The sequence below is a fragment of the Gymnogyps californianus genome, chromosome 3 (assembly GCF_018139145.2).
Source record: "Gymnogyps californianus isolate 813 chromosome 3, ASM1813914v2, whole genome shotgun sequence".
NCBI lineage: Eukaryota > Metazoa > Chordata > Aves > Accipitriformes > Cathartidae > Gymnogyps > Gymnogyps californianus.
The window spans coordinates 119,994,610-120,014,263 of NC_059473.1; the positions used below are offsets into that span (position 1 = coordinate 119,994,610).

Below are 19,654 nucleotides of genomic sequence, written 5' to 3' on the forward strand. Positions count from 1 at the left end.
TTGCCCCCTGCCCTCGGAGGACGAGCCGCAGCGGGGCGAGGGGGGCCCGGCTCGTTCGGGCGGGAAGCACCGGGCCGCAAGCCCCGCCAGCCCTTGCCTCTCCCCGGGAGGGCAGGGCAGGGCAGACTCTGCGGAAGCTGCGTTTCCCCCTGCACACGCGGGTGGGGATCCCCGCCAAGCCCCACTCGCGACGCGACACAGCTGCCCCCCGCCCCCCCCCCGCACCCACGACATGGCGGCCGAAGCCCCGCCCCTCGGTGTGGCGGGGGCGGAGCTCTGCCCCCCGCCCCGCCTCGCCCGGTCCGGGCGGGGGCAGCGGGTGCCCCGGCCTCTGGCGCCGGCGCGTGCGCGGTGGGGCGCGGGACACGGGCGAGTTGGCGCGGCGGGGAGGCCGGTGCCGGGCTGCGCGCTGCCGGCGCCGTGGCGGCGGCCGGGTGAGTTTGCTGCGGGGGGAGGTCGGGCCGGGGGAGCGCGTTCCGCCGAGCCGGCGCTCCCTCAGCTCCGACCGGGGCTTGAACTTTGCCCGCGGCCGTCCCTGCGGACCGTCCTGAGGGGGAGGGCGGGCTGAGCCTTCCCGCTGCCTCCGCCCGACTGCTTCGCCCCGCTCCGCCGGTGGCCCTCGGTCCCGTCCCGCGTGGAGCGGGGCGTCACCGTGAGGCGTCCCTCGGCGCGGGCAGGGCGGGGGGGTCGTTACTCGGCCGGGCCCCGCCCCTCTCTCGGGCACCCTGGGGCCTTACTCCTCCGCGTTGCTACCGCGTTATTGTCTCATCGTCTTTAAGAACACCTCAGTGGCAGCCCACCGCGCCGGGCTGCTGGCGTGGGCTGCCGCTCAGGCAGGGCGTGTTTTGGGCAGCGGTTTTGGCAGGAGGCGCGGTGCGTCTGCTTCGTGTGCCGCTGCGCTGCGCGGGCAGAGCCTAGCTGGCGTATCGGGAGCGCTGATAAGTTCAGGCGCTGGCAGGCCGGGGAGGGGGGTCAGGTTTCTTTCCAAAATGCACAGCCCTTGTAGCCAGCTGGAGAGGAAACGTTTATGCTGTGATTTTTACCTGAGCGTATCATTCACGTTCAGGCCACGAGGTTTGATGCTCATCTCACTTCTAATTTGCACTTGCCATTTCTCTGTAGCTGCTTGTTTCTTTGTCGCACGGTGCAGTGCAGTTTTCAGTCATAATTTCTGTGTGGTGTAGTGATAGACTGCTCTGCTGTAAACAGTTTTCGACTTGAAAAGTTTACTTTCTGCCAAAGTTAGTAAGACAGGCTTTCATGCGGGGAGGGGGCTGTGTGTGCTTGCTTGAATGTTTCTGCCCTTAAGAGCAAGGACAGCATCAAAGATAGTTTCTGTTTTGTTTCTCTTGCATTAAAATAACTGGATGCGTGGGCTAAGCAACATTGAGCACGAAATATCTGCCGAAACTAATACGTCTATAAATGTGTAGGTGAGAGCTGCTTGTTTCAAAGAACTGGCTGTGAAAGGCCACTGCTGGGTCAGTGGCCCGTCCCGTGTGGAGCGGGTCGCAGGGATGGAGCCTCAGCGGGGTGGAAGGGCCGTTGAGGCAGGAGAAGCTGATCTGTGCCGGGAAAGGCCCCGAGTATCCTACCACAGTTATCAGATGTAGCTGCGGTGGGCTGCTGGCAGCTGCAGCTTCTTCCTGTGTTTTAGACTTAATTTCCGGAGGTGGAAGTTCAGTTCTGTGATAGTTTTTTATCACAGACACAAAAAATACGTACCAAAACTCTGAATGTTTTAAGTGGCATCTAAGGATGTCTGTCAGAAGTTGGTGGGAGGGGTTGTTTGTGCTAGTTGGGTTGGCTTGCTGAGCTGGTGTGCTTGCAGTGCAGTCTGATCACTGTCTCCTAATGGCTTTTTGTTCATAATAAACATCAATATGCTGTATAGGCTGACTTCTTTACCTTTATATATTAACACAAACATTTCTTCTAAGCGTAATTGCTGTTGCACTTTAGAAGGAACAGCGACTTTCACAGCTGACCAGTTTTGAATACTATTCATGCACATTTGAGGCCAGCCTAATGTAGCAAAAGAATTAATTTGAAGAGCTGCTTCATTGTGTCTGTCTCTTTTTAACACAGAAGTCACAGAGAATCAACAAAAGCAGATGGCTGGAGGTGGCTCGTGTTGCTTTGGGGAGTAGTCTATTGAGTAGTGAAAGATTAGAAGATAAGCACATTAACACAACGCACAAAAAATTACTTTGTGCTAAAGTGTGTTAAAACTTAATTTGGGACAAGTTTGAAAAATTATATTTTTTAAGCACTCTTAAGTTCACTATACTTACTTGATACTGAATGTTCATTTTTTCCAAGTGCAAGTACAAAGTTCCAAGTACAGCGATCAGATACGCTTCTAAGGTCATAATGTACCAGCACAGGCTTGCCTGGTATATATAATGCTCTGGCAGAACATTTGTGGGGAAACAAAAAGACTGTACCACATCTTGTGTGACATGTCAGAGGTGCGCTAAGTATAGTGTTTTGACCTAATGCATAACAGCATTGGTTAAATTGAAGGCTGCCTAAACTTCAAAACCTGTTATGGACACATTGACTGAATCTTTTTGGTCGTTTTGGGGGTTTTCTGAAGGCTTATATACATTTCTACAGAACGTGTCTCACAAGGATTTAACTTTCAAGATGAAAGAATACCAAAATCAACCTCCTGAGGAACATGAATTAGTACTGAATAACTGAATGGGGTTTTTTTTTTTGTTAGTGCTGCAGTGAATGTTGTTTCCCCCTAACCTCTCCATCTTGTTAAATTAGATATCAAGACCGCTTAAAATTTATTTTAGTCTTGCTGTGCATATTACTTTTTCAGGAGTACGATGGCTGTCACTGCTTAGTTTGATGCTCTCTAAAAGCCATGCACAATCTCATGACTTAGTCACAAACCTGCCAGGAGCAGAATATCATCTGTGTAACCTGTACCTAGCGGTCTTCAGGAATAACTCTTTAAACACAGTTGCAACTTAAAATTTCTGTTCTCCTGGGGGCTTATCTAATTTTAGAGTGGTTTTTTGTTTGTTTTTTTTTAAGGCTGTTTTTGGGAGTGTCTGGCTTTTTGTGACTTTCTCTAACTTCTTTTAGAGAGCTCAGAAGTGAGTGTAATGAGATCAGTATGGCATTCTTCATTTCTTTTGACTCAGCAGACTAATCCTGTAGTATATTTAGTACTTGCAAATCCAGGATTTTCTTTCCGGCAAAACGGTAGACCAGAAATGATAATTCACAGTTTCTGGGATGCTGCACCAATATTTTGAGGTATGGTAGGAAGAGGAACCTGACAAATCTTGCACCTTTCGATAATGCACACTGTTAAGGCGAAGGTCATTGCAATGCCTGCAGTGGCAGTGCAGTTTTTCTGCAACTGTCTCATAGTGTTGTGAAAAATCAGGAGAGTTTAAATCATGCCGCTCAGAAAAGGAATGTGATATTTTTTTCCTCAGTGTAAGTATGGGCATGTACTTTCAATTCACATGATTATTGTGGAATTTATTTTGTACATTTATGAAAAAGTAATCTTCCTTTTGAATGTCTGAAACCGATGCATGGTTCATGTGTCAGTAAATTAGAAACTGCAGGAAAACAAAGAACCATCTGGAGACTTGGTGGGGGGGAGGTTGAGGTTTCTGGTTAAATGTAGTATCAACACAGGAAAAACTATAAAGAGTGTTTCAGCTACAAAAGGAGGCAAAGTGTGCTGGCATTTTGTCTGATTGTTTTTTTCTGTTTTGTTTTGTTTTAAACCATCTTCTTTTCATAATTAGGCGAAGCACCAGAATGAAAGACATGGACAATATCAAAACTGTAAAGAAAGAATGGTAGGTGCCAGTTCCCCCCTCCCCCTTTTTCCTCTTCCTTTCCTATTGCCATTTGTGTGTCCTGTCATGACTTTTCCAACTTTATGTAAAAAATTTTTTTTTCTGTATCCACCTGCTCCACATATACTGCAGTTTTTTTAAAAAATACATTGTTTTGCTAAAAGATTTTTCACATACCTGGAATGTTTCCTAGATGCAAGAAGCTGCATAAATATTTGTATTTAAAATAGAAAGGCAGCCTTACAAATTGCTAATTCACTGTGCATCTCTACATTTGATATGGAGGTGTTTGGTTTTCCAGTTATGTTTTCAAGGTAAAGCATAGTGAATACCTAGATTAACGCTTCAAGTTTCTTTTGTTCTATTAGAAAACTAAAATAGGGACAGCATACTTCTGAAATTTCTTCTTTAATGTTGTTGAGTTTTTCTTTTGTTTAAAGATGTTAATCTGTAGGGATTCTTAGTGTTGCATAGATGCACTGCAAACAATTCCTTTTTATGCAAATGTATCTAATTACCATTCAAGTAAGCATTGCTGCTCTTGAATTCAATGCGGAGTTTTATGTAAAACTGGATATTTTTCAAGAGCTGGGATTTTTTTTTTCTGAATTGCTTAAAATAGACTTTTCTGAATCTCCAATAGGAATAACTCCTGCCATGTTTACCAAAAGCTGCATAATCCTCTTACTATGCAAAGAACCTAAGCTGAAAGATAATCATTCATTCAGGTTGCATATTTCTGCATTTTGATTGGTGAAAATCTAACAGAAACAGCTGTCACATATACAATGTTCTATAAAAAGATGTGGTTGATGCATCTTTTTTAATGCTCTGGCAGTCTCCACAGTATTGAAGTCTTCCATTGTATTTCTTCAGTGTGCTCAAGCAGTGTTGAGTCACTTGTTCCTGAGTTTTTCTAATGTACTTTCAAAGACAGCAATGGTGGTTCTGTGATGGTGCTGGGAATGGGGAGGTTCAAGTGGGGGTGAGGGAGTAAATCCTAGGGCAATTTTCTTGTACGTGGTTTTTAAAACTTACGGCAAAGGAAGTCACCCAAGCCTGTATCAAGGAAATGATTTAAGGAAGGCCTTTCCTTGGTGTGCAGTTAAATGTTTGATGGTCTGCATTAGAAGTATGAATCATCTAACTTGCATTCCTTGCTCTGATACCAAGTTTAGAAGCTTCTGCATAGATGAATTCACCTTTTCTATTGTCATTCTTTAACTTGTGCTTCTGAAGTGCAAACAGGAGCAGTTAGAGATTCGTAGGAAGTTTCTAGAAAAGGCACAATGCAAAGTTGACCTGATGTGTTGTAACAACCAAGTAAGCTGGGTGCAGGGGAGCATGCCTTTTACACCTTGGTACTGAACTTCTAGGGTAACTGCTTGTCTTCTAATGTGCTCTCTGAGGCATCATTTTTACTTCTGTCTTTGTTCTGCAGGATGTGTAAATCAGGAACCGATGATCAGATTTTGAATGGTACGCAACAAAACTGTGACTACTTTGTAGATAACCTTTTTGAAGAAGCTCAGAAGGTTGGTGCTATATGTATGCCCCCAACTACAGTCAAGAACCAGGTAGGCAGTGAAGGAAAAAATACTCATGTTTAACATAATAGCACTCCTCCTGGAGTACTCTGGAAAACAAATGCAAGAAGTCCAGCAGTCTTATCCAGTACATCTGTAAATAAATGCACACAGAATTCAGACAGCAGTAGGAACAGTCTCCCATTTCTTAGTCAACCACGCCTATGCTTCTGTGCTTTTGGCTCTTACTGTTTTATAGTGGTTCTAGTGTTCTTCTAGGACTTGCACTGGCATTGGCTAATGCACTCCTGCTTTGTTAGTAAGGAGAGTGAGCTGATCATGAGGCGCAAGGAATGACAACTACTATTACATAAGAAGTTTTTTAAAGAGTCGCAGCCTTTTTATGCAGAGGCGTAGCCCAAATTTTTTTCATTTGCTCTCATTTGTATAGTTGTGGTAGTAGTGGGATGTTTAGTATGGGTTTGTATCTCAGTGATTCTGCCCTTTTCATATTTTTCTGTTACTCCCCAAAGACTGGTAAGGGGCTGGAGAAAAGGCCATGTAGAATTAAGATGTCAAGGAGAAATTTGGAGTGGGCACTGCTGGAAATTACGTTTGTGGATCCCCAACTGAGCCTGGGAGAAAAGGAGTGTCAGGAGCAATATCTTAAATTGCAGTTCTGAAATAGTGTTCCATGGCAGTACTTGTGTCAATGTCTAAATGGGAAGTTGGTGTGGAATAATTAGTCCGTGTTAAACTTGAATACTGGTTCACTGTAGAGGAACCTTCCCATGATGAGAACTCCTTCCATATGTATTGGTGCCATGAGACACAAGACTTCTTAAAGGAATCTAATCTTGCTGAGTGCTATATGCCTTTTTGACAGATTACCCAACCAAAAGAGAAGGAATTTTATTCAGCAGTTTGCACATACTGTGTATTTATATAGCAATCATCTTCTAACAACTCAAACTGCAAAAAAGAAAAAAAAAAAAAAGAGAAAATTGTCATGTACTATCAAGCCTAGTTCAAACTAATTTCCAGCTGAGGTGAATTCTGCGTTTGTACATGCTTCGTATACCTCACATGTGGCCAAGTATCTGTCAAGACAATGTTATTTCAGGGATCAGACCTGGATGATCAAATGCTTCCTTAAATGGCATGATGCGTAAATATGAAAATGCAATCCCAAACATATCCATGTTAAAGTTGGAGAGATTTCAGTGAACAGTGTGAAGGCTACAAGTTGAAGTAGTGGATGTTCTCTGGCAAAGTTAATGAATTACTGAGAGTTTATTTTTTCATTCCCCTAACACCAAGGGTTTGAATATACCCAGGAATTCCAGGGTAACATAAACATATGACTGTCTGAATGTAATTTTCTGATACTTGCTGCATTTCCTGAGTGAAAGGCTTCTGCATGTATTATCTCAATGCCTTGCTTTCAGAAAATCCTCCTGAATGATCAGAACAAGGCTTTACCCTAATAAATCCCCAGCTGGACTATTTCTGGTAGTTGGTGTTCCAACACCAGGCATGTGTGCTCTCAGATTAGCTCTTGAAGAGTTGCAGCTGGCTGGGATCTTCCAGCTCTTTTTTTTTTTTTTTTTTTTCTTCCCCCTGCTGAATTGAAGGAGCATTCTTGACCTAGGAAAGCACAACAAGTGGGGGAAGGTTTATTTCTAACCCTGATTGACACAAGATACTTAGAAATGTCACTTACCCCTTGCAGTTGCTCTGCCTGTTGGCGCAGGGCCAAAACAGATTATAGTGAGCCTTCTCTCCGTATTTTTAGTCCATGCAGTGGATGATTTACAATCATAGGGTACTGTGGATATACCAAGCTGGTTTTACATCAGTGTTATAATGAGAATTGTTCTTACTTTATAGGTCGATGTAATCATTAAACTTTGGAAAAACGGGTTTACAGTAAACGATGGTGAACTTAGGAGCTACACTGATGTTGCAAACCAGCAATTCTTGGACTCCATTAAAAAAGGGTGAGTGAGTTTTGTGTTCTTAATCAGACTGAGTTAATGTGCTTTGGATAGCACTTAGCTTATGCTTTAAATTTTTTACATAGCTGCTTGGCTTTGCTGCACTGCAGTATCCCTGTTGGAGCGTAGGCCACTGCCTGTCTCAGTTCCTGCAGTGCTAATGGCTATTTTAACATCAACAGGTTTAATATAGCTTTCAATTGCAGTAGTCGTACAGTTGCTGATGAAATAGATAAAAGTGAGTGTTGATAGGGGGCACAGCAGGTGCAGAATGAAATAAGGAATAAATCAGAGTGCCCAGTAAGAGCTACTGATCAAATGGTACTTTGACTAACGAACTCAATGCACAAGTGGTTGAGCACTTCTGGTTTTATGGTCTTTGTTTTCTTTTTATTGATGAAAAGCCTTAAATGGGCACAGTTGCTCCATGTAACATCAAGAAACTCTGATCAGTCTTAAATTTCAGACATTATTCCTAGTACAAACGTGATGTTTCAGTCATTTGTGTGTGTATATGGCAATTTTACTTTTATTCCCTTGTTAAAAATTAGAATGCTATGCTGATTTCTGCTAGTGTTTGCAGTGTTGCTTTAAAAAAGCAGGTTGACCATAGAAACCAATGTAATTTTGAGCCTTTAATTTGTAGTCTGTTTCCTCACCCCATACAAGTGGAGAGGAGAATATAATTTTATGGAGAATATAATTTAATAACTCCTTTTCAAGTATGTGAAATTACTAAGCCATTGTATTTTTTTGTCTCTTCCATACTTTGCTAGCCCATCAAAAATACTAATTTTACACTATATTTCTCCTCTATGGCTGTCACCTGTGTTAGTTGTAATAGCAATTAACTGCACTGTTTAAAGCCCTTTGCTTTCTTTGTGTGCATGCATCAAAAGTTTGCCACCTTTCTTCCACCGTTTGCTCATGAAGATGCTAATTACAAGATGGTTCCTGCATAATTGTTGATGGTAGAGAAGCACTTAGTACAGCCCCTGTGCCAGCTGAGCCCCACCACCCGAAAATGTAGTATCTGCATCAGAGCTCATAGACAAAGGCATTGTTGTGTTCTGCTTAATGCAAATACCGCATTACCAAGGTGACATTACTGCACTAAAGAGTGTAGCTATTAGTGATGATCTAATTTTTAAAAGCTGAGATTCGTGTTTATTCGTAATTAAACACATTGTGTCTAAACTCAGTTCTTTCTCTTAAAAAGCCAATTGTCGTCTTGTTTTGCTGTGGGGATAAAATAATTGAACCTTTTGCAGCAATGTGTGGCAATACTGAACTTCCTACACATCATGTGCTTTGGAGTGGTAACTGCTGAGTAAATTTGAACATCATTCAACAACTTGCACAATGATGTCTTTTTGTTGTTCACTTTCTAGTTAATTTGCAGTTCAGGAACTTGAAGTTGTTTGTATATCATGCACTTAACATAACTCTTAGTAAATACTTGTGAAGTTTTTTTTTTTAAAGCATCATCCTTGAAAGGATAAACATAGAACAGGTATTAATCTATTTTGTAAACTGAAAACAGTAGTGTAGTTCTTTTTCTGATATGTATTTTTTTTTCTTAAGGGAACTGCCTTTTGAGCTACGAAAAGTTTTTGATAAGGAGGAGGTAGATGTGAAAGTGGAAGATAAAAAAGATAAGGTGTATTTGTCATCGAAAAAGCCAATGTTTCATCCCTTTTCTGGACATGGTTACAGATTAGGAAGGTGAGTAGTTTGATGTGATCTGTGATTGAGTAGCTGAAGGGAACTATATCTATGGTAAAGGATCTCATAATTCAGGTTGGAAGTGACCTCTGGAGTTCTCTAAGCCAAGCTCCTGCTCAAAGCAGGGTCATCTGTGGGAACAGATGAGGTTGCTCAGGCTTTTATCCAGTTGGGCCTTGAAATCCAGCAAGAGTGGAAGCTGCGCAGCCTGTTTCAGTGCTTAACTGTCCTCATGGGAAAGAAACTTTTTCTTATATCCAGTCTGAATGTCTCTTGTTTCAATTTATGTCCATTATGAAAAGCTTGGCTCTCTCCTCCTGATGACCTCCTGTAGACCCTGGCAGGCTGCTGTTAGGTGTGTGTCCCCAACACCATCTCTTCCACAGGCTGAACAAGCCCCTCTCCCCCAGCCTCTCCTCACAGGGCGAATGCTCCAGCCTGTGGCCATCCTGGTGGCCCTCCGTGGAACTTGCTCCAGTTTATCGACATTTTTCTTTTATTTTGGGTACCAAATCTGAATGCAGTATTTAGGTGTGTCCAAGTGCTGTGGGGGGGGATAATCGGCTCCCACAATCTACTGGCTGTGTTCCTGTTAATACAGCCAGGATGTTGTTGGCTTTCTTTGTTCAAGGTCTCAATATTAGCAGAACTGTTTCCAGCTGAAAGGCTATCACTCTTCTATTGTGTGATTTAAGAGAAAAGAACCTCTTTTAAAGCTGTATGTGCAATAGTTTGTGTGAGAAGGGAGTATGTCAGTCCCGTAAAGGGAACTGAAGAAGTAAGAGGTTATTTTGCATTCTCTTAAAATTCCTCAGTATTTAACCATGCATTTATTGCAGTAAGACATTTTTAGCATGTTACAGTGATCTCTTTCCTTTACTCCATGACTCTCTTGTGGTTGGAGAGTGTCAGGCACTAATGCCAATGCTAAAACTGGACTTGATTTATAACCAAACAGTACTGTATTTTGGAAGGCTCTTGTAGAGGTGCGGGCCAGGAGTTCATGTATTTGATCCCTGTGACTTTTGCTTGCTCCAGCCAAATTATCTGCTTCACATATCCCTGCTGTGTAAGACTTATGTGCCTATAAAAGCAGACTTCAGCCTAGGGAACAGAACACATTTAGTGACCAGGAGCCTATAGGAAGCCTTCACAGGTGGGACTGCTTAGTGACCTGCCGACTCGGGTTAGCAGACTGTGGTGAAACCTTAGGTGAACAGCTTGTTTTGATTAAGTGGAAAGGGCTTGCTGCTAAGGCCCAGTGCTTGTGCTGAGGGAAAGTGTGACCTGGGTAGGAACAGATGAGGCAGGGGAAGAAAATAACAATGTGCAGAGTGAGAGACTGATAATGGTAAAGGATGAGTGGTTCCAGGCTGCCTCAGAGAAGCACGTATCTGTTTTATCAGTTTCATCTGTTTCTGTAGCACAGTCCATTCAGTTGCTACATGCTTGAGTAGATACGGTCAATAAGGAAAATCTTCTCTTGAGAGATGGATGAGACGCTGCAAGACTTGCTTTTGGTAGCACTGAAATCCAGAGCAAACAAGAGTCAAGAACTTAACCTTATTTTATCTACAAGTAGACCTGTATATGGCAAAAGCAAAAAGATCTTCGGTGTGCTGGGTTTCTGCTGCTAACCAGTGCTAAATGGTAGGTTGTTCAGTTGCTTGTCGTGCTCTGTCATGCCTACAGCAAGTAATGATCTTGCTTCCCAATAGGTGAGTTAGGTTCTAGAAACATGCTATTCTGTGAATTTCGGTTGACTGGTCTTGTACACTGAGACATCCTACAACTTGCTCAGCACTTTTTTTCTTTATGGACTAGATAAAATGCTTCCCCATCCCCTTGCTAGTCTATTCAGTGCTATGCTATCAGAGCCTTTTCTTTAAAGACAAGTAAATATTTTTGCTGATGTTGGAAACATGAGCCGTAAGTGCCCTTACTCCATAAACTAGTGCTCACTTCCTGATGCTAATATATGTCCATTGCATGCATATGCTACTCTTTCAGCAGAAAAGCTTTGTGGGGAAATAGTAGTGCTATGGAGACCTGTAACAAGTTTTAAACTATAGAACTCCCTTTCCACAGTTGCATTTGTGTGCTTAATCAGAAATGAGAGAGGCAAATGACTGAACAGGTTACTTTAGCTTATGACCTAGCTAAACTTCTGCTTATGAAATAGAAGTTTTTTTAATAGTCTGTAGATTTTCTGCCAGTGTTCCCAGATGGATGGATTATGTGGTGGATGAACCATTATGAATAAGTCTGTTGACTGGCTCATTAAAACTTTTGTTGGAGGCAAAATGGAGGAACTAAGAGTTATATGTTTGTTGATATAACTCAGATGGGCTTGATCCTCTCCCTTTTTGTTGTACAGGAGAAACAAATGAGACTTGTCAGACTTTTCCAATATAGCTTATGAACCTGTATAACTAATGGGTATATTCTGTTTTATCTTCCACCATTCAGCTGCATTTAATAGTTTGGGATTATAACAAGATTTGCAACTGCACTTTTCTATTAAGCTTATGAATGCATTTTAAAGACTGCCTCAGAAGCATGTTAATTAAGCTATTGACTGAAATCCCTTGTAGCAAAGTGGGCTTGCTCTACAACCTCATTAGGGTAAAACATTGTGTGTCAAGCTTCTTAACCATTAGTCAGGGTAAGGCATGATACCTAACTCTTGGGCTTTTTCTTTCCAGAAAATTGACAGGAGGCTCTTAGGTCGCTTCGATCTTTAGTTTACATCTTCTTTTGATAATCTCATAAAAGGAATAAGCCTTTAAAAGGGGTGATAATGCTTTGATCTCAGGCTAATAAGAGACTTAGATTCTCGGTCTGTGGCTTTAGTCAAAGCTCCCACCACTAGATGGCTTTATCTGTCAGTTCTACAAGAGCAAAGTTATTAAGTATAGAAATGCTTTAAACCTTGGTGAATGTAGATCTTCTAACTTTCTCTTGCAGCTTTGCTTAATGTGTTGGCTTCAGTTTCACACATACTTGCTATTGAAAGAATCATCTCCAGTGCCTACCACAAATTCTGAGATGTGACCATGAGGGAAGTTGGTTTGAGAATGACACCAAAATCTGTATCCATTTGAGACAGTTGCCTGAACTACAGCTGTGACTGCTGGGCTAAAATGCAGTTCAGCCCAGGCTAAACCAGTGCTGCAGCTGGTTGACTGCCGCTCCAGCCTCTGTTGTACTGGAGACAGCTAGCTCACATAAGTGCTTATACTTCAGTGTCTGAACCTGGAACTGAATGTCACTGATCAAGTAGACAGCAAAAGCTGATCATTGCTGGACTGAAGTATGACTTGAACTTTTTTTTTTCCCCCCCTCTGGTCCTGAGACTGTTTAACATTGTCTTGCTGGTGCTCAAGCTTTTTTTCCAGATCTGGAGGGCAATTAGGGTTAATTTTGTATTGAGGTCAAGCATGAACAGAAGCTGGGTGTGAGATAAGTAAATCAGTAGAGGCAGGTGGGTGATAGAAAGTCACTTGTACTTGGAGTACCAGAATGTTTTACAGATGTGCCTCTTGGAATCTGTTGGTGCCAAGTTCTTGTGCCCCAGCTGATTTCTGTGTAAGGCAAAACAGTCAGTTCTGTGCCTCTCATCTGCCTCCAGTTGCAGTGAACATCTCTTATCACTCACTTGGGAATGAGATTCCTTGATTCTCATTCTTTATGCAGAGTTTCAATGGAAGAAATAAAAAGTGCCTCTACTGGCTGATAGCCTAGAAGTTAGGGCACTTAACTAGGCAGTGGGTGATAAGGGTTTTTGAAATACCTCAGATTGAGAAGGACTTGAGCCCAAGACACTAACTTTATTAGCCTGAATATATTAATTCATTAGCCATCTTAGTTTAATCATAAAGCAGAAGAGTCACAGCCAATTTATTATTAAAAAAAAGACAGGTACAAGAACATAAGGATGCAAGGATGGGGTTTGTCCACGAAGCAGATACAGTATTGTAAGACTGTTATTCTATGGCCATTGGTTACCGACTTCTTTCTCAAGAAACAGTAACTCATCAGTTTTCTGTGCAAAGAGAAAGCTTTTCCGCAAACCACCATGAAGTGTTCACGTAGTCAGTGACCACAGCTGAGCTCAGAGAAGAAATGATAACTCCTTAAATCACTGCTATTGTTTTGCAAGCAAACATCTGGTTATACTCACATGAGCTGAGGATGTGCCCATTGGATCAGGCCTTATGATGACTTAAACAGTACATGCCGAACAAGCTTAGTTCTGAAAGAAGCACTAAGCTCTAGACATTTCTTCAGAATAAAAATTTTTGCCAGTAATTTTTTTTTTAAGACCATGCACTTGGACTGAGGTCCCTGTATTCTGTCAAGTCATTTTATGGATCTTTGACCTTATGGTAGGGTCAACTGTCAAAAGTGCCTTAGGAAAAAAAACAAAATCCAAGTGCTGTGTGCATCAGCCTGGATTTTCACATTAAGTCAATTTCTCTGATAGATGAGTAATGCTTCTAAACTGAAATAGATGATGCTGGGGCCTAAATCAAGGCTAACAACATCCAGTTAAATTGAATTACTGTAATCACATTACAGTGAAAATTAACATTGAGTATGCAGATTCAATACTCAAACCCCTTAAAGTTTCACTTGTGTGATTAGAGTACAAAAAAATGCATGAAGAATCTTCAGACTGTTTCATCTCTTGTGTATTCATATTTAATCCTTTGATAGTTAAGTTCCCTTCCATCTTGTAAAAATGTTTAACATGAGCAAACTGAAATTCTTTACCATGTTGAAGTCTTCAAGAGAAAGTATTGGCATACAGTTAAAAAAAACCACTGACATTTATGTCAGTATTCCTATATTTGTTAAAAAAAGAAATCATCGCTTCATTCTGATACAGGGCAGAAAGCTCCAGAAGCAGAGGTCTGGAGGGAAGTTCAGGCTTACATGTGTATGCAGAAGGCATAACCTCATATGGCTTTTCTTTCCAGTGCTACTCCAAGGATAATCTCTAAAGTAAGAGATGATCATCAAGGACCTGACAACAAGAGACACCTGCCTTTAGTACCCTTAAATGATTTGGAGCCTATCACTAACATCCAGATCTGGTTAGCTGATGGGGAAAGGATAATTCAGAAATTCAACGTTTCTCACAGGTAAGATTTATTTTAGCACTGTCATATGTATTTGCACCTGAACTATTTGTCCTATGCCTGTACGCATGATAAGTCTCTAATTTCTGTGAATAATCTACCTCCTCAGTTCACTTAACATTGGACTGCTGTTCAGCTGTATCTAGAAAACCTCCTTTCAAACCTCTTTTCAGCCTCCTTTTAGCTGACGAGAGAGGAGCATAAGAGGAATGTGAACTGATGTTAATAGTGAGCACATAACTGAGCATAAATGAAAATCTGAGGAAACTGTGGGAGTTTGTTGTATGTTAGTGGAAGTTAAGGTGTATGTATTGCTTGTTACTCGAGGAAGCAGCTTTTAAGATGACAGATCCCTCACAAAATGACTACATCTGGAGCAAATTGCTTAGGAAAAAGCCTGCTAGTCATTGGGCACAGACAGCAGCACAGCTGGGAGCTGGAGGATATGACTTAGAGTTGAGCCAGAGAAACCTCTAGGGAGGGACAGAGTCAGTGCACTAGGCAGGGGAGATTCATCACTTGCATGTCAACATGGACAGAATAGAATGCATCCAATGTGTTTAATTCTTAATTAGTAAAATTTCCAGTTCCCAAAGAGGCTTATAAATGGGGATAACATCAGAAGGTGTCAGCGCAGCATATGTATGCAGGAGCTTTGAAAAAGTAGGATTAGCTGTTTAACGTTACATTGTAGAACTACTGCCTTTAGAGACCTTTCTCAAATTTGTATTTTGAAAAGTTATTCCAGTACTATACAGTCACATCATATGGAAAGAATATGTTGCCTGTGCTTCTCTGTGAAGCATTTAAAGTGACCACAGATTTAATACAACCCAGGCCGCTGTCAAGATAAACTATGTATGTCTTTGTGGCCGGTCAGAGGAAAAGCTCAGCAGTTGAAGGTTAATGACTGTAACTTTTTCTTTAACTTGTACTAATTTATTACTGGTAGTGGCCTGAGGTATGAACTGAAACACTGTTGTGATGTACTGCTGAAGGGTCAATTGCTATTTTAATTATACATACTTCATTGGAGGGCTTAATATCTTAATTATTCCAGGTTTCACACATTTAAGTATATTTAGAAGCTTTTTGTCTTCATGGTAAATAGCAATTTGAACAGCTGCTAAGTGCTTTTGGAGGAAAAAAAAAGTGAGATAAGCAGAACAACAGCCTTACGGTTGCAATGCTCTTTTTGAAGTAGTTTGCAATAAATATTCCATCATAACATATCCTCTTGCCACAAGACCAGCATGTTTGTGCTGTATACAGTATTTGTGTATAACCTAATAAGAAATAGGGGGAAATCCTTTTAGAGTACATATCCTTAAGCATTATGATTGCATGTATAGCACTCCTTTCAGTGGAGAAGCAGCAGTCAACCATTTACAATGCCTGGGTAAATTGATTACTTTTACCCTTTTGCAGATAGAATGTGTATGTGCCACAGTAGCTACTACTTCAGATATGACTTGATTACTGATGAAAGATTGAAGTTACAGCACTGGAGCAAAAATGCAGGTAGCATTGTAATACTGCACTATGGGGAACCGAGGAGACATGAGAGTGATGCAACTAGCAGAGCAATGCTGTAGGAATAGCGCACGTAGCTATCTCTTGAATCGAGTTGTGTCCCTTCTTGAGCAGTTGCTAAGTTAGTGTGACCCTGGAGCATCGGGTATGGAGCCTGGAAAGGAACTTGTTCATCCTAAAGCAGATAGCTGATGGCTAATTGCCTGAGTTGCTCTTGGGACCCAATGAACTTTCATATAATGCATGTAGACACTTGTAAATGTCCAACCAAAAATTTATTCCTGCTTGAGGTTTTTCAGGCTCTAGGCTTTTAAGACCAGGCACTGTCTCTTAATTGAGGCCTGCGTGCACAGACATTAGATGCTGGCTATATCTGTCCTAGTAAGTATGACTGAGACGTGAAAATTTGGTCATCTGTGCTGCCAAACTGTTAGGATGGCTTTCCGCCAGGCCAACTAGCGCTTTCTTAAACAGTATCTAGGCTTGGTTCAGATGTTAGCTCAGGTCACGGACCATTCCTAGGAGGCAGTAAACCCCATGGGCTACCCTGTACATGGGGGGAGAGGAAGGATGAGTTTAGTAATTTACCAGTAGCCAGAGTCTACCAGTTGGCCTCAGGATCAGAGAATGGGCATTGACACTATGTTTATTTTACTGGTATAGCTGTATCCTGTCATCTTCATTTTCTAATTAAATTGGTCAATCCTGATTCTTCCACAGCAAGACCTGTCTTGCTTGCTTGTTGCAAGGTTCTTCACACCTTAACAGGCAGCTTGAATCTGTAATGAATTCACTGCTGCATCTGCTTTGGTAGGAGACTATATTTAGACCTAGTTGACTCATAAGCTATCCAGACAGTTTTTGCAAACCCTTTTTCTTTATTATTATTATGGTTCTGCTACATGTATCCCACACTGGAGGCATCTGTATTCTAGCGCTTGGCTACAGAAACCTCAGGTAAGAGCTCCACCAGCTGGTTAAGAAATGGTAGGCTTGTGTAACTACCATCTGAGCCATAGTGAAGCACTTGAGTGCTCAGAATAAGATACTCATCCTTTTTCCCTTGGGACTGCTCTCAGAGCGATGCAAACCTTGGTCCTTGCCTGCCAGGTGGATCAGGCACTTCAGGATACCACCCCATCTGTATTCCTCCATTTCTATGCCATCAGCTATTACATGAAGTGGGTGTCTCGTTCTCTTCTTGTGGTGGCTATGTGTGTTGTGCATATGGTCTGTGTTGGGATTCGAGTGCTCTAATGCTGAATTTTCTTTTTTTCTTCTCAGAATAAGCCATGTCAGAGACTTCATAACAAAGTATCAAGGATCAGAGGGAAGTGTTCCCTTCACACTGACTACTTCGCTGCCCTTTCAAGAGCTGCGAGATGAGACGCTCACACTAGAGGAAGCAAAGTTGCAAAATGCTGTTGTTGTTCAGAGACTTCGGAAGACAACTGAACCTTTCAGACTCTTAGTGATAAAAGCACCTGACAATGACTATAAAACTGCTGCTACACCTAATGGACAGCTCAAGAATGAGCAAAAAAATCCTATCAAAAGTACGAGATCAAATTAGCTTTTAACTGGCCAAAAACTACATACAGGTGGAACTAGACAAAACCAAAAATGTAACCAGCAATATCTGGATGCACTCTCATCCTCATGTACTGTGCTTTTAGAGAGCAGAATGTGTACTGTGCTATCATCTGCTGTAATAGAAGTATTTTCAACTAAATTTGGTGGTCAGAGCCTGGCTATATAACGTAGCAGAGGTAACTGTACAACAGGTCATCCTTAGAATTTCCTTAGGTAGAAAGCTTCTTAGTTCTTTAATGAGTGTATTTAGGCAGAACAGTTCTCTGAGACTTAATTACTACTGATAGCACCTTTTAAGGAAAAATAGTATTTATTTTTGCACTTTGGACTAAAGTGGAACTGAACTGTTTGGTTTCACTTACATTTTGGTGTAAGCTGCTGCAGTTTGCATTCTTCTCACTAACTTTTAGGCAACAGATGCTGCAGGGAAGCTCACATTTGAACTCCTAACTAACTTGAAAATCTTCAATATCAGTATCTTCAGGATTTCACTTTTATCACAAGATCTGCAGTGTAATGTTCTATCAGGTCTTCACATGGTGGCAGGCACATGTGTGAGAAGATAGAAATGAGGTAGTCTGGTGCTTACTGCAGATGAAGTGCCTCAAAGTAAGCTCTGAAGGAATTGTTATTACCAATGATTGAAGTGGTTTCTGCCTCTCTTGTGCTGCTATGGGTGTCTTACAGATAGGGTGATGTTAAACTACCTAGCTCATTAGGCTAGAGATCCACTTTTAGCCTTGTCACACAAAACCTTCAGCTTTTCTGGAGATTACCATACAGGAATAGTGGCTTAGAGGGACACAGTTGGTTTTGTACTATATATCTGCCTCTGTCCTGAACCGACCAGCTGATTGAGACACTGATTGCATGTGGCCAAGTTTCAAAGATGTTGGAAATTCTTATTTGAAAACTGAGGTTTCTTCCCCTCCTCTGCCCCATTTCCATCCAAATCTTTTATTTTGCTATTCATGTACTTGAGACGTAAAATTTGTAGCCAACTATTTCACATTTTGCTAAAGGAGAAGTCAACATAAAGACTAAATATTTTGTACTGTGTTTGCTAAGTAGCATGTGGGTTTGTGAATGGAACTAGAGTCTCTAGGTAAGACTTATTCTGGGGCCTTCAGTGAGTGCTGACTAGTTTGTGCTACCTACACAAATGGATGATTGTTGGAGTTGTACTTCTTTTGCATGGTTAAATGAAAGATGGGTTTGAGATTTCCTGGTTTTGTTCTAAATAGAAAATTACTTAATTGGAGTTACCTGAATTCTATCTGAAAGTCATGTTACTTCAGACTAGGGGTGCTCTTACTTCATTCCCAGGGATGTAAAACTGTTTTGCTTCAGCATCTCTCCTGGTCTGTTTGAGGGCAGTGAAATGAAAGTCAACTGCACAAATATCTATTGAATGTATTCAGAAAGGAAATCTCTGAAAACTATGCAGTTAACTGTTTTCAGTGCTATCAACTTGATGTGCTACTGTATCATTCAGGTTTACGTAGCAAATAATACAACTAAATTTTCTTTGCTCTTGCATTGACTCCTCTGCTATATGAAAAGCCTACCAGATCTCTAGTAGTAGGAAGAAACGTGCAGACAAATCCACTAGGAAAAATTGAAGAGACATCACCTACAGACACAGATCCAACCCTCAGTTTGCAGAGCTTCCTGAACAGTGAATTTTATTAATCAGTGCTTTTGAATTTGTCTTAATGTAAAACTAGGTATTAGAAGACCACACATGCTTGATTGTAAGCTCAATCGTTCTTATCTAAAAGGTGCATGAAACATCGAAGTAGCCATATACTATCCCTGCATTTGCAACATAGAAATTCAAAGAAATAATTAGTGTAAGATTGAAATTGAAGGGGGGTGTGTCAAATTTTAAGGGAGGTAAATCCATTTTGCTTGTTATAAAAAGATCATGTTTTTGGAAAGGAGCAGTAAGTATTTAGTATTTCAACGTTGATTCATGTCTGCTGCCAGTATTTTAAGAGACTGGATAGCTTGATTCTGTCTGGCTGTATGTTGTGCTTTACTGAAATCAACTGTTTCTGGCTACAGCTTTGGTGTACTTGAGTGTCCATTTGCAGTTTGAAAGTGTCATGATCTTAATTACAAAATGCGAGCAAATTTTTAAAAAGTCAAGAGTGATGCTGACTGCACTAATCCCATGTTAGACTAGAAAGTGCCTTTAAAAAAAGTCAGTGAACTGTGATTGGATAACTTATTTCCTAATTTGGAGAAAATCTTTGGAATGAGTACAGGCCTCTCCTAAATCTAATTGGTTTCAGTCA

The 19,654-nt window shown here is 41.4% G+C and overlaps 1 protein-coding gene across 2 annotated transcripts; it reads left to right on the forward strand.

Moving 5' to 3' along the window:
- The first annotated feature begins 390 nt into the window (after nucleotides 1-390).
- On the forward strand, nucleotides 391-18,630 carry UBXN2A (UBX domain protein 2A). 2 transcript variants are annotated; one of them, XM_050893287.1, is made up of 7 exons: nucleotides 391-434; nucleotides 3,783-3,836; nucleotides 5,278-5,413; nucleotides 7,253-7,362; nucleotides 8,944-9,084; nucleotides 14,067-14,231; nucleotides 17,046-18,630. In XM_050893287.1, the coding sequence occupies exons 2-7, from the start codon at nucleotides 3,796-3,798 to the stop codon at nucleotides 17,332-17,334; spliced, it is 882 nt and encodes a 293-aa protein (XP_050749244.1). In that variant the 5' UTR covers nucleotides 391-434; nucleotides 3,783-3,795; the 3' UTR covers nucleotides 17,335-18,630. The 2 variants fall into 2 exon arrangements, with proteins under 2 accessions (XP_050749244.1, XP_050749245.1); XM_050893288.1 differs by lacking the exons at nucleotides 391-434; nucleotides 3,783-3,836 and having other exon boundaries at nucleotides 5,277-5,315.
- The last annotated feature ends 1,024 nt before the right edge of the window (nucleotides 18,631-19,654 follow it).

Excerpts from the sequence above, each read along its gene's own strand:
- UBXN2A (XM_050893287.1), top strand. The coding sequence starts at position 3,796 with ATGAAAGACATGGACAATATCAAAACTGTAAAGAAAGAATG. Across the intron at positions 9,085-14,066 it reads CATGGTTACAGATTAGGAAG|TGCTACTCCAAGGATAATCT; the intron begins GTGAGTAGTTTG and ends TTTTCTTTCCAG. Across the intron at positions 14,232-17,045 it reads AAATTCAACGTTTCTCACAG|AATAAGCCATGTCAGAGACT; the intron begins GTAAGATTTATT and ends TTTTCTTCTCAG.